Genomic DNA, 15,394 nt, shown 5'->3' with positions numbered 1-15,394 from the left:
TAGTATTCTCTATCTCCATATTCTCAGCCGAGCTATTTGCCTTGTTCATGGCATGCACTTGTATAAATCACCTCCCAGTCACACCGCGTGCGGTGTTTTTTTGCTCTGACTCGCGCTCTTCACTACAAGCTCTGCATCGAAATACATCAAATCGGCCAGAGCTATAAAGAGAAATCCTCTTTACATGTCACCAGTTAATCGCATCCGGCACATCCGTATCGTTTTCTCTGGGTCCCCTCTCACGTAGGGGTCCGGGGAAATGAACTGGCGGATGTCGCCGCCAAAGAAGCAGCAGAATCTAGCCCTGCAAATACCAACATCGGCTACTGAGTAACCGAGTTCTACAGTAAAATTCGTAAACTCATTCGAAGTCAGTAACATCTCTGTCCTATCAACCCATTGATATGAATGATCTACACCCCGATCTCCCAACAAACCTCCTCACTAGGGACATCCAGATTCAACCTTCGTCAGACGAACATTCGTCGGTGTTGGGGATTTCCTTTCTATTTTTAACTTTGTGCCTCAATGCGCATGCGCTTGGTTTTTCGCGACAACCACTGCTTGCCGAACTTGACCGGGATCTGCGTGGTGAAAAAGGCGTGTTTGACGAACCTCAATCACCAATCTTCGTGAGTACTTTTAGTCCCTTTCATAATGTTAAAAATATGTTTTATGTGCGCAGTGTTAAAGTTTAATATCTTTACGACGCTTCTGTGGACTGTGCATCTGTAAACTGTTCATTTTGGAGGCCTAGTGCATGAACACGGATACCCACACAAAACAGACGAACGCGCACGAAGAACTTCGCGTAGATCTGGACCGAAATTGGAAATTGGTGACCGTGACGGGATGTGACGTCACCACTTCAACAAACTCGCGAAGATCTGAACTCACGAACTTTTGACGAAGGCAAATCTGGATGTCTCTAATATCTTCAGACGCCTCCGTGCCGGCGGCTGCCGCTTCCATATCTTTAACAAGTCCTGCCATTGTGGAGAACCCTATTCATTGCAACACATTTTCGCTCCATGCGCTACAAATAGCATTACCTTTAAAACCTTATATGACCCTATGCAGCTCCATGGTCTGAGTCCCCAGGATTATTTGCGCAGTAGTAGTTCTCTAGGCTGGTCACACAGCTTGCTGCTGTGCCGACTGGTCAGGGACTCGGACGTGGGGCTGTGGGTATAACTCAAAGCCCAGATTATCACATCAGCGTGTCTCAGTTTGAGGTCGAGTGGCTCCCGCCATCCCTCCTGATTCTAGCGACTACCCTCTAGATAACGTATCCTCACCCTAGGCTCACTAGTCGCCAAACTGTACATATTTTTTTTATTACCGCGGCCTTCGTGGCTTACATCTTAATCCTTTTTATTTTAAAAAAGTTTTGAGATTTATTGTTCGTGTTCCTCTTACTTGCTCATCTATTTGCTTTCATTGGTGATCCTGAAAGGTTCTACCTTTTAACTCGTTTTGAATAAAAATCATTTTACAAATCCGTTATTCAGGATATAGAATACAGATTTATAATACTGACTAAAAATAACATCTTAACTACTTTTCTTTTTAACGAATTCCACAGAACATCATCATCTCAACCTCACCCCCTGCCCTCCTCTATTTTTATTTTTATTTTTATTTTTTACTTTTTTTTTAAAAGCAGACAAACACTCAAGTCCTTAATGGCTAAAAACCGTAGGACTTTTAATATTAATTTTACTACTATTCTTTGCCATTCCACAAGCCGCTGCAGACGGTAATGGCTGTTTGCACAAAGCCTATCATCCAACAAGCTTGTAACATTTCTCATTGTCTCTGTAGACGCCCGTTTGTAGCCGGTTCAGTGCTTCCCGTTACATTACAAATTAAACATAGGGCGTCATCACACCTAAGAAACTGTTAAAACAAATTCCCAATCAAGAGGGAATTCTGGGTAGGGAAATCATTTTTTGTGAAATGACGTCAGTGCCCTTCGGTGATTGGTCAAAGCGTTTCGGTTTTATGCAAAATTAGGTCCCCAGTGTACATAATACAGAGACAGCCTTGGGTACATCGACGGAATTCGGTCAACCAGGTCGTAGTCTGAAGTTCAGTGTTGATGTTCAGGCCAGCAGAGTGACCATACAATGTTTTGACGGCTATCACTTTACACGACTTGTTTCCACTGTTCGCTCCTGTGCCGCTTTGTCAAATGTGAATTGTACAGTAAAAAGTGAGTTTGACTGCGCGTTGACAAAATCGTCTTTCCGTCTTCCTTCATTTTGGGTTGCCGGTGTAAACCATCTCATTTTTCTCCTCGGGACATTTTTCTCACCGGCCTTGTTGATCTCGCATAAACTCCACACTAACTATTTACCCCCTCCCTTCACAAGTACTGATTATCGACATTTGGTACTTTGCCCGCATGGGGTCAAATTCGTTCAGAAAAAAATAAAATATTTTAACTTAGAAATGTTCTTTATCACAAAATCTTTAGGCCATTCCGTCATTCAAGGTCGGGACGCAACTCGGTGCACGTTTTCGAAGTAATCGTATTTTGGGGTAAAACTTATCACATTTCACCACGAATTTTCTTCTTTTGCAAGAAACTAACATGCTTTTCTCCCTCCAACAAGTGTACCGCTTTGGAGGTGGGGATGGGGGGTGGGGGTGGTAGTACGTGTTGAGTACTAGTAATAAATGCGAGATCTGACAACAAGGACCGGCAAGAAAAACGATGGGCTGAGGAAAACAATGAGATCGTTACACTGTTGCAAGAGTTAGGCTACATAAATATACGCCCACAGTTTAACAACGTCTTGAGAGTCATATCGAGTGGAAGAAACCCAAACATGGTATTAGGTGTAAACTAACAGTGAGAAAAGAAGAAGAATGTCGACATTGCAACCGCCGGAGAAGTTCTCTTTCAAACCTGAAGAATGGCCCCAGTTGATCCAGGAATTCAAACGCTTCAGAAGTGCATCAGAACTGAATAATAAAATAAAACAAGTGGTGATACTCAACGGGACACTTTGTTGTATGGGGATCAGCTCGTTACTCCCCCGGCTCGTTACTCCCCTTTGGGTTAGGGTTAGGGTTAGGGTTGGGTTAGGGTTAGGGTTAGGGTCAGCCGGAGGAGTAACGAGACGGGGGAGTAACGAGATGCTCCCGTTGTACGTGATGGGTCGCGAATCCGAGAAGATTCTGCAGAACCTTGAATTTAGAGTTCACACCGTTGGGGATGGAAGGGATGCCAGAGAAGAACAAGAAGTGGACACAGACTTCGAGACGTTGGTCAGTAAGTTTGATGCCTACTTCATTGTAGAGAAACATCCATGAACGCACGCAATTCCAAGAAAGAAAGCAGAAAGAAACAGAAACTGTTGAAGAATCTTATCGTTCTTTGAGATCGTTGGTAGCGCGGCATTGCCAGTACACAGACATAGACGACCAACTTCGTGATCGTTTCGTAGTCGGACTCAAAGACGGTAGCGAGACAGCATGAGCAAATCAAACAGTAGATGAAGCAGCAAGGCTTCAATGGCACTGCATCGTCTGATGAAAAGAGAGATGAAAATAGACCTAGGCCTCACAGACAGAACCGAGACGAGAACATGACGTCAACCGCGCGCTATACGTACGTCATACGCCATTTCCGGCAAAGGAAGGGAGGCGGCAACTCTGTCCGACACTGTCGATGATAAGTTTCGTATGCATTTTCTCGATCGTCATTTTCGTCGATAAAATGACCGAATTAATTAATTCTGCTTAAGTTCGCAACTCAATCGACAATTAATTTCACGACAAATATTCTTTGGTTTGATTAAAGGGACTTGTATCAAAAACGCCACTGGAGTCACTGGATTGTGGGCTATGAATTTATCATGCTAAAGTTCAACATGACCAAACATTTAGTCAATCTGTCGGTCTTAAAAAAAACCAAAAAAAAACACGAACATTTTCTTTAAAAACAGCCAACACCGAGACAACATAATTATTGATGGCCGCAGGAGCGGTCATCTATTGGAATCATTCGGAGAGGTGACATGTCTCGTTTTGTTACCGTTCTCACGAGATCAGTTGCATTTTTTTCTATATCTCTGTATGTATGTCTTTGTCTGTGTCTCCCTCTGAGTGTCTCCGCTTCTGTCTTTCTATGTGTGAACAGCTCAGATCATGGGTAATTTTAACACCTTCACATTTAAATGCTTATTTTATAGCCATCCATTGAATTGAGAAGAAAACAAAGCATACTAAACTGCTAAGCATGAATCAAACAATAAGAAAATAAAAAGAACCAACAGCATCGTTTTGTATGTGTGGGTAGTAAACACGTTTTATTTACAAAACACGGCGGAAAATGGCGACAAATTTGTTGCACAGCGACAGGTCACTTTCTTCAACCAAGGCCAGTACTTTCATACATGACAAAGGAAAGCAACTATGGCCTGAATAATAAAGTTATAGTGTTCCTTTGCGTGTCTGAGTGATAAACTGTTTTAACCAACTATCTTCTGAAACGTAATTGCACTCAGCAGATTTGTCTTCCGCTCATAACTTTCGTGTCACACGGTCTTTGCGACAAACAGATAGATCGCATTCTCGCAGAAAATCATTGACAACACAGACCAGTCATTTTTAGCATTGCATTTGGGAAGGGCTACTATTATAGTGTGTTTTAAGAAAGAAAAACATTACAGTATCGGCAGAACACGACCAAATGAGTTTTCGTGTCACAGCGTTATGGGCGTGAGATTGTGTTCTCACACTGTAGCAAAATCATTGACAACACAGACAAGTCAGTTTTAGCATAGACATTGGGAAAGGCTACTATTATAGTGTGTTTTAGGAAAGAAAAACATTATAGTATCAGCAGAACACGACCAAATCATGACAAATGAGTTTGCGTTTTGGGCGTTATGGGCGTTTTTTCACACTGCAGATCATATCTCAAAAACTACGGAGTGGATCTTTATGAAATTTGATATGGATATTTTTGACTGGATTTTCTCATAGAAGGTTTTTCCGTTTATTGATAGGACAGTTTGATGACGTCATATTTTACCGTTTGCCAAAAGGTCGAGGCAGCACTTTCACAGTTACAGTTTTTCATCAATTTGATCGAATTTCTTATCACACAATCTCAGATCTAGGCCGGATTATGGGATTGCATTTCAGTTTGGTCACTTAAAGTTTTGTTATTGAAATGTTTGTTCGAAATATGTCATTTTTTCAAATTTTTAAAAACTAATATTTGAAACAAAATATTTATATTGGTGTATTCCCTATTGCGTCCTGTATCTAAAACTATATAGTTTTGTTGTTTTGTATTGATAATTATGCTTAAAAATGAAGAAAACCGATAAATAACCACTATCTTTATTTATGAAAAAAGACACTTAAAAACAACTTCTATCTATTCCTTATCATTTTCTGATTCCAAATATATGGTGTTTGACGTTGAAAATAGGCTAAAACTTAACAAACTCGGATCGTTGAATGGAAATTATACTTCCAAGCTCCGTGCAGCTGACAACATGATAAAAACACGTCATTTCAAGTGTGGAACACGCTCATGACGTCATACTGAAAGGTGATGAATTATGGCTTCACCTTGCGATGTTTCATTTCAAACATGGTAACATTTTTAAAGGGGTTTCTTTCTCAGATTTCTGTTTGCCCTCTGTCTGTCTCTCTATGTCTCCGTCTGTCTGACTGATTCAATTAAATGTGTAATTACTTAGTTTTGCAAAAGTCAAACTAAGTAGGATATACCTAATTGATTCAGGTCTCTAAATTCTTATTGTAAAATTGTGAGTTTTATTCAAAACAAATTTAATTGGTGTTTTAAACTCAATAATGGGGCATGCTGTGATGAGTAGAAGAATGTGTGCTTACGAGCAGAAAAAGCCCATCAAAGTCAAGAATCGTGTTTTTCTTTTTTCTATTTTCACCTTGTAGCTTCATACAGACACTAAGCAACAGTGTAGTTCCACTTCCAGTGCAATATCTTGTACTTTAATTTTGACCATCTGTGTAACACTTTATTGACCCATGATCTGAGCTGTTGACATGTCTGTCTCTGTCTTTGTGTGTGTGTGTGTGTCTCTCGCTCTCGCTCTCGCTCTCTCTCTCTCTCTCTCTCTCTCTCTCTCTCTCTCTCATCCGACTCCTGGCACACAGGTCAAAGCAGAGGTTAACTTGAGTGCACGTGTACCTAGCAGGAGGGGGTGATTCGGGTCAGAAGTGGGGTAAAGCACTTTGGTCTTCAGTCTTTGGGTAACTTATATCTTTCAGTGGAGAAGATGCCAACATGAAATTGCACTATGCTCTACTATTTATTGTCCTTGTCTATCGGACACGAAGAAGGGACTAAAGCTACAATCGCCCCTACTCTTTGTTTCCTGAGCCTGGACCATTGAGACGGTTACCTCATAGATCTGTTCATTCTTCAGTTTGTCGGTGTCAAAAGTTATACCCCCATTCCACACAACCGTTCTTTGTCCCGTTCCCGTACCAACCAAGGAATGCTGCCACAACAATGGAACGCTGCACAAACGGCCGTTTTTTGGCATCTTTCAGCAGCGTCTGACCATAGTGGCCGTCCTTAGTCGGTAAGGGAACGGGACCTAGAACGGATGTGTGGAATGCGGGTATGACAACTCAGTGTGTGAGAGCGCTACCGTTGCGTTACCGTTGTTTCCAAGCGTTCCGTTACCGATGGGCCAGTTGAGGTTCCATTACCGTTCATTCTGATCGGGAGGGGAACGGCTAAAAATTTGAACATGCAGCCCAAACTCAGCCGTCCATACCGACCCTACCGTTCAAAGGAGTTCAGTTACGTTCATTGCGGTTCTGTCCCGATCCCTCCCGTGCCCGCACCGTTCCTTGGTCGGTACGGGAACGGGACCTAGAACGGTTGTGTGGAAAGGGGGTATAAGACTCGACCACTTGGCTTATGGTGGAGACAGCTGGAAGTCACTCTGGATATAATTGAAGAGGAGTAGTCTTCCGTTTAGAAAATGTGTACTCTGCCTTGCAGATTAAAAATTTGTGCTGTCGGGGCTGGGTAAAGCCGGGAGTGGAGGGTAAGGGGGTGGGGGGAGGGTAAGCGAGGGGTAAGAGAGACGAAAGAGAAAACTGGACAGGGAAAAGTCACTGCCTGAAGTATTCAATAAAGCCACACACACAAAAAAGAAATGACCACACATATGCAGGTTTTCAATTCATATTTTTGCAAAGTATCTGCACAAGCATGTGTGCCTCTGTGAGTATGTTCGTGGCTGCTTTCATGGGGTGCCTGTATCCTCAGAAATTTGAGGATTTCTTTTATCTCTCTTTTTCTGACACCGTTGATTTAACGTCATTTTTACAGGACAGTTTTTTTACCTTTCAGTTATAAGTTGTAGTAGTTTGACCTTATTGTTTTAGGACAAGTAGAGCGCCTCGTTCACCAGTAGCAAAGACTCACTCAGTCCGTCAGTGTGCCTGAGTGTGTGTGATGGCTCTCCTGTGACCGGCCACCTGCAATGTAAGGACAGGTTTGCACTGGCCCAAGGGTGTCTGTTCATGAGAGGAACTGCTGTAACAGCAAAACTAGTGTGAAACGTAAGTAATCAATTTATCCACTTGACTATATATTCACAACAGGGACCTATCACTCTGCTTTGCATGTTTTTATGCCTACGGATTTTCAAATACTCTGCAACACATGTAACCCAAATTCAACATGTGCCCGTACAATACCGCTTCTTTTATGAAAACATTGCTTCGGCCATGTTGATTTTAATCAACCAATTTTCTTGTTTATACTAGGGCTTCGCTAACCTAGACCCGTGGACTGAGACGTCTCCGCGAAGCATGCGAACGTATATTATGTGCTCCCTACTTTACTTGTGACAGTACATTTTCAGAGTAAACATATATGGCATATCTATATCTTTTTGAATTTAGGAAATGATAGAGAATAAGATGTAATCTCTTTTGGGTCGGCTTCTAAACTTTTGATTTTAATTCGAATTTTGGAGATTGTTAATGACCAAACTCATTGATTAATGATTAATTAAGTTTCCAACTCCAAGCCGAAATGCAATCACATAGTTCGGGCTTCATCGAAGATTAATTGCCGCTTGACCAAAATTTCAAGCTTAATTCAGCCTCAACTTTCACTAAAATCCGGATATGACGTCATCAAAGATATTTATCGGGTAAGGGGGAAACATATTCTGGGGATATCATCTGGAATAATTTGTAAGTAAAGTTTCGTGAACAGAGTCGCTCCAGAAGTTTTCTCGGTATCGCTCTATACATGCGCGCGCACACACTAGACACTTACACCTCCACCACCCTTGTCTCGATTCCCAGTTTATGTTAAAACATTTAGTCAAAACCTGACTAAATATTAAAAGAAAAATATAAAGACAAGAAGAAAGATCAGCAGGAAGAAAGTAAGGAAAACGAAGATAGAAAGAAAGAAAGAAAGAATGGAAGAAAGAAACAAACAAAGAAAGAAAATCCGATTTCATTCGAAGATTAAATTCTTTTCCCCTGTTTACTTTGAAAAAGACACTGTATATATGGCGAACGCGTAGCGATCGAGTCTATCAGGTACGTTTTAATAAACTGTGGGAAGGGACACATGTCCACAACCTATACAACCAGGCATGGGAATTGTCCGCCGAACGTCGGATTTCCGCCGAATTTTTTTTTTTTTGTTCCGTCGAAAATGCAAAAGTGTCCGCCGAAAAAATAAAGGGGGGAGGCACACAAAAAAAGCACCGGTTACTTTGGCCTTTGCGCAAAAGCCCGCGAAAACTTTCCGGACTTTGTTCACGCACTGCTACCACCCGCCTCAGTTATTGAACTTTTATGTTTGAAAGTAAACCAGATTGCACAGATTGTGTTACAAGTTACATTTTCCTGTTTGTCTCAACAGAATCTGATCAATTTTTTTTACAAATGTAAACCATATAATACATGTATATATTTTTTTTCTTCAAAAAAGCAAAAATTGGTACATTTTTGTACTAAAAAATCTGATTCTAAAAACAGAATTTAATGGCAAACTTGGAGCTCAGATGACACCAGATTGCACCATCTGGGTTCTTTGGAGAAAATTTTTTTCCGGGGGAGCATGCCCCCGGACCCCCCTAGTAAGGCTAGGCGCTTCGCGCCGTCGACTTGACGCTTCGCGTCTTCAGTTATACATTTTCCGCCTTTTTTTACAATTTTCAATTCCCATGCCTGACAACCCGGAGTGGCTCGACAGAGTTATTTACGAGCATCTTGTCTTGAAAATGGGGACATTACACGCGTTGCCGTCCATGTTGTTTTGGTTGTGTATACATGTAGGCCTACATGTGTTTTTGATTTGATTTGTTTAGTTTCAGATTGAAAACTATTTCAGACATTATTATCCAAGGATGGTAGCAGTAGTTCCATGTGGTCCCGTCTTTCAGCTAGTGACTAAATCCTTGCTAATCAATGGCGGATCCAGGATCGGAAGGGGGGGCACACCCAAACTTTTTTGCACAAACTTGAAGCCCGAACATGCTAGGGGGGTCCGGGGGCATGCCGGAAATGTTTTTTTTTCAAGGAAGCAAAATGCTGCAATCTAGGGCCACCTGAGCTCAGAAACTGTCATTTAATCATCTCTCTCTCCCCCCCCCCCCCCCCCCCCCTGAAGGGAGACAAACAGAAGGACTGCGGTCAGACAGAGACAGACAGACAGAAGGACAGACCCACCTACTGGCAGAAGGTGGAGGCAGAATGAACTCTTTCCGACACCACAATACATGCATACCTCATACATCACAATCACACCACTTCTGGATACTACACTGCAAGCAAACATAATTCCAAGAGAAATTTTAAAAAAGGTTTTATTATTACAATATTAGCGGAAAAGGGAGGGGTTTTTTTTTCCACAACTGTCCTGATCACAAAATTCAGGTAAAAAGTAAACAACACCGGGCACACACACACAAAACCACAACATGAATTAGTGTTGCTCTGTAACATCGAATGCAGAAGAAGAAGAAGTGTTGCTCTGTAAAGATCGACCAGCCGTTAAACCTCAAAATACTCAAAACAATATTGCAAATAACCATGAACATTGTCGCTTAATGCCACAAAAAGTCTTGTGGGTAACAAGGACATTTATGGGAAATCGGAATTCCTCTGCTGTAACCTCATGAATATTAATGAGTAGCACATGGACCAATCGCTGGGCAATGCCAGAGATTGTTCCAGCCAGCTTAGCGTGGATGCTTTCCCCTTGACCGCGTTCGGTCACTGATAATGTATGTTACAATGTCCCTTATAAGTCTATAAATCTGCTGAAAGTGTTCTTTTCCATGCCAAGTCAGCTTACATGTTTCCGTGAATCTACATAAACTAACATATAATATTATTATACTCCATCATAAGCTTTCACAAATGAGAACAAGAATTCTTATGGAAGACAACGAGCCTAATAAAACAAAACAAAAACAAATTAGGAAAATAGTTTTGAAGAGGAGTTTCTGAAAACACAGAAAATAATCTTCTGATCTAAGGCCACAAAAAAAATAGGTGTGGTTAAGGTAACATAGCCCAACAAAAATAGGGTAGGAAGGTAGGCAATCACTTTTTTTTTAAACTTTTTTTTCTAATGTATACAAATTAAACCTACTTGACAGGGAAATAAGTGTGCGACTATGGATATTCTTTTGAACAATTTTGAACTTGCCTTTAAAAAAAAAAAAATTAGAAGATCAGAGGAATTCGTTTTCATTTTTTTGGTATTTTGACAAATGTAATAAAAGGTTATAGGGTCGGCCCCTAAAAAATAGGGTAGGTCGGGTTACGGTAACCACACCTATTTTTTTTTTTTAGGCCTAAGAACTTTTCTCGCTATAGATTAAGACACAAAATAAATGTAACATAACAGTCATAATTTTATTATGCATTTTATCCTTTTGGACAAACACAAACTACACCAATCTTAATCAACAAAAATCCTCTCTCATGTACATTTGCAAAATAAAACTTTTTTTAGTACAGATAGTCCCATTATATGCCTCGATGCTGAAAAAAAACAACGCAAAAAAATGGAGTACCCTCAAAGTCTCTTTTCCATAGGCAAATTGTATCACCAACCAAACTATCACAAACAGAAAAAAAAAAATTCAAATGTGTGCTCACTTTGCCACAATGTCAGTATTATGCATCATACTCCCATGCTGTTTTGAGCAAGATCATTTAAGGTTAACACAACAGAAGGAACATTCAATCACATTTTCAAAAAATACACTGTGGTTTTTCAGTAAAAATAAATATGAAAAAAAAAGAAGAGAAAGATACTTCCATTGATTCTGAATAATCATTCAATGATTAAAAAAAAAAAAAAATGTTATCGCTACAATTACAACATCTTGACAAGCTTTCCACTTTTGTGTGCTGACACTACCTCGTCTCCTCCCCCGATGAACTTCTGATTGATGAACACGCGGGGTACCTGAAACACAGGTGAATTGGCATCAGTGTCGAATTATTCAGAAAGCAAGCTTTACAATTCACGGGGTACCTGAAACATAGGTGAATTGCCAATTGGCATCAGTGTTGAATTATTCAGACATGTTTTTTTAACTAAATCCGTTTGGATTATTGGTCTTTCTCGCCGAAGCATGCAGGTTTGCTTGACTAAATGCCGCAAACGAATTTAGGATTCCAAAAGATTCTCCTGTTGTTGAACCGCCATTTTTGAAGGGGAAGTAACGCTAGGCTAATTCTACGGCAATCACGCGCTTGGCGCGAGATTAAGTGATATCGTACTTTCCTGCAGGAAATCCACCCGGGTGTATTCCCTGTATACAGGGAAAACGTCTACAGGTAATCCACCTACAGGGAATCCACCCACTTTTGGTCAACATAGACCCCTTCAGCATAAGTGTTTGATTATCCTGTACATCTTTTTCATAAGGTCAACCTTCCGGGGGGTCAGCTTGAGCTATATTATGGGTTCAATCAAATGCATCCCAAGTGTCAAGTTGACCAAGGCCTGCTAACGACGTCACTGTGACTCAGTGACTGTATACATATTTTGGTAATGTTGAACTTTAGTAGCTATGCCAAACAGCCACCGCTCTGTGCCGGAAAAATGGTGGAAGGCATGGGTTGGTCACTTTGAATAAAAATACCAGCTAAACTGTTTGGTGAACTTGGATGTCATCTGCATGTTTTATGTACAGGAGACATTGAAGAAGATAACTGTGCAGTTGATTTTTATGTACGTCAACAATCCACCGAGAAAATCTGAGTTATATAGATCTGAAAATCGGGTACTGCGCGACACCGTGAGCGGTGGCACCGAGTTCGAGCAAGACGCGTGTTGGGTTACTCTCTTTACAATCGCTCTTATGTACTAACTACACGTCCAAATATAACACAAATTTGCAACCAATCAGAGGAGTAATTTCATAGCTCACAATTAAGAGGCGTTTAAGCCTCCAATTTTGCCGAACTTGCCCTTGTAAGGCCAAAAAAAAAAGTCTGTTTACGGTAACATAGGCCAAAAAAATAGGGTCGGTAGGTCGGGATTTTTTTTAATTTTTTTCCAAAAAAACATTTTTAAGTTATTTTGCCAAAAAGAAGATTTTTTTTTCTCCCAAATGCCAACAAAAAAGTCTAGGGTTGCGCGAAAAAATAGGGTCGGTCGGGATACCGTAAACAGACTATTTTTTTGTGTGGCCTAAGCATAAAAAGACATTTAACTAAGATACCTTCGAAGTCACAGAATGAACTGTATATATGCCTTTCGTTGACATGGAATAATAATTTAGAAGAAAACCATGGGTACAGCCATGTTTTCGAAGGTGGAGAGGCAACTCGGTCCCGATCTGTCCATATAATGAAGGAGGGGAGGTAACTCTCTCAATTAAGCTCTGTCGATATTGTATGCATTTTCTTGTCATTTTCGTCGATCAAATGACCAAATTAAATCATTCTGGAACTTGGCTTGATTACAGGGATTTGTATCAAAACTATGTCACTGGATTGTTAACCTTCATCGTGCTTAGTGGACGACCCAGAGCCTAACAAAATCGTCTTTATCTCTGAAACTATTTTGAGTTTTTAAATAAGACTTCATGTATAATCTCCAATGACCATACCTTTTTCCCAAAGCCCAACTTTTGACAGATTTTCTTTGTAAACAAAATAAACGATAACGTAATTTGTACTACACAGTCCTGCAGGGGTGGGTTGCATGAGACGACTTAAGCTGGGCGGAAATGTGCTCAAAGTTGAGATAGTTGACTTTACGCCGAAAGCGCGAAAACCGGGGTGCATGAGCAGTCTTACGTTCGTTGAGCACAGCGTTTCTCCCCCCCCCCCCCCCAGGCTTACCGCTGAGCTTGGCAGAGATAACAGACTTAACCAGCCAGTTGCCGCTTGCAAGATGAATTTTGAAAACCTTATCATTTGGTGCTATAATAGGTCGCACCAGGAGTTAGACAACTTTCTTGTTTACTTCATCTGTGCCCGGCAATCAAAAGGTTTTTGTTTTTGTTTTCTTTAGGGTGAAATCATTTTTTATTTTTTTTATTTGTTGAAATATGTATTTATTCAATCATCAATATATTTATATTTTGTTGTCTTTTTTTTATTTGTTAAAAATCATCTTTTGTTACCTAATGCTGTCTCTAATAGTTATAAGTGTTTTATATTTGATTTTTTAAAATTTTTTTTTTTTTTTTATATTCTTTTTAATCTCACATTATATGACTTTTGCTTCTTTTTCTTCTATTTTGTTTTTACTTCCTTTTTTATTTTGATATAATTTGTGTTTTTTTGTAATTACTGCATTTTTATCTTCTTTTTGTATTTACTTTTTTAACTTTTCGTCGATGTTTACCTTTTCAGTAGAGAGCGATTCAAGATCAAGAAGACAATCTTTATTTTTCTTCTACTCGATCCAAAATGCACAATGCACAAAATAGTACTATAACGCCGTACGCTCTACTTTGTACTACACACGGCATCTCCTGTGTTGGTAACTTGGTAGGAGCGCGCGCTTCCTGTGCATGCTTGAATGCGCCCAGATGCCGCAGAGTACATTATTGTGTAACGGACGGTCTCTGATGCGCCCTTTTCCCGCGAACCGACTAGACTGCACTTTGCATTGGCTGTTGCTGACCACATTTCCCGTGACGTCATGGAATCTCCCACTAACGCTCAAAGTAGGTCGACAACGTCGATTTGCCCTCTTTCTCTGTTGAGTCGGCCCGGCTAAAGACAGCTCATGCACCCCGACTTCGTTTCGTGCTTTGCGGATTCTTAACAGAGCAAGCTTTAGAGTAAAGTCGAACCGTTTGAGCTTGGAATTTGATTTCTCTCATGCAACCCACCCCAGATGATGTGGGTTGTGGAGGACCGGAATTTTACGCTGCCGAGTTTATCCTTAATCGGATGGTGTGGGTCGTGTACGACCCATATACTCTGCAAAGAGGCGGAAAAACGTTTATTCCTATTCGGATGGCGTGGGTCGTGTACCACACATACTTTTTAGGTTAAATCCTTCTTTGGAAAGTATGGGTCTTACTCCTACACGACCCACATCATCCGGACTGAAGTTCAAGATTACACATATATTTCATTATTGTACATAATTCTTTTTCAGAATTTTTTTCCCTAAAAAATCAAACCTTGCGAGAAAGCTGGCTTTCTATTTTTTTTTATTTTATTTTTTTTAAGTATCGCTCAAATTAAATGATATGTAACACGACATAACTTCATAAGCTAAGCTTACCGATCTCCCTCCAGTCAGCTTCTCCAATTCGCTCTGCATTGCCTCGCAATTCGGATCGTTCTCAATCTCCATCACCTCGTAATCTTCAGTGGAAAGAGTTCCATCCTTCAGAAGCTGGTCAAAGACTTTCTTCGCCTTCGTGCAGAAAGGACAGTAGGTTTTGGAGAAGACCATGACCTTTTTGGACTTGATCTTGCCATCGATGAGCGATGCGACGTTCGACATGTTGAACTTGAAGCGATTTCGGTCGACAGCGAAGCAGGTGCGTGTCGTCTGCTCGAGAGTGTGTCGAGTAAGTGCCGTGAACAGTCTCGTAGCACGCATTGGCCGTAAAACAGGATGTCCGAAACAGGATATCAAACACTGCAATTTGCGCTGTGTCACGCTGACGGCTGCTACAACAAAACGTGACACGCTTCGACGACAGCGAGTTTGTGTACACAGTGCGACGAACGTCAGAGAAACTAACGGTCCTAAATCAATGACGTAGGCAGACAGTGCGAGTTCCAAGGGACATAACATTTCTTACCATAGGCACACGAAAGGGGTTTGGAAGGAACACGAGGGAATCTGGCAATATGTGACATTGCAAGGCGAGGCTGAAGAAGACGGTGAGTCCCCCGT

General features: G+C 40.9%; 1 protein-coding gene across 1 annotated transcript; it reads right to left on the bottom strand.

Moving 5' to 3' along the window:
* Positions 1 to 9,845: 9,845 nt before the first annotated feature.
* On the bottom strand, positions 9,846 to 15,215 carry LOC138978181 (uncharacterized). The gene is made up of 2 exons (XM_070350843.1): positions 14,771 to 15,215; positions 9,846 to 11,479 (listed from the first exon to the last, which is right to left on the bottom strand). Exons 1-2 carry the CDS (start codon positions 15,092 to 15,094, stop codon positions 11,387 to 11,389), a joined length of 417 nt encoding a protein of 138 aa, XP_070206944.1. The 5' UTR covers positions 15,095 to 15,215; the 3' UTR covers positions 9,846 to 11,386.
* Positions 15,216 to 15,394: the final 179 nt, after the last annotated feature.

The sequence above is a fragment of the Littorina saxatilis genome, linkage group LG1, assembly GCF_037325665.1.
Source record: "Littorina saxatilis isolate snail1 linkage group LG1, US_GU_Lsax_2.0, whole genome shotgun sequence".
NCBI lineage: Eukaryota > Metazoa > Mollusca > Gastropoda > Littorinimorpha > Littorinidae > Littorina > Littorina saxatilis.
Note: the sequence above shows the minus strand (reverse complement) of the source record. Positions and strands in the feature narration are given on the sequence as shown.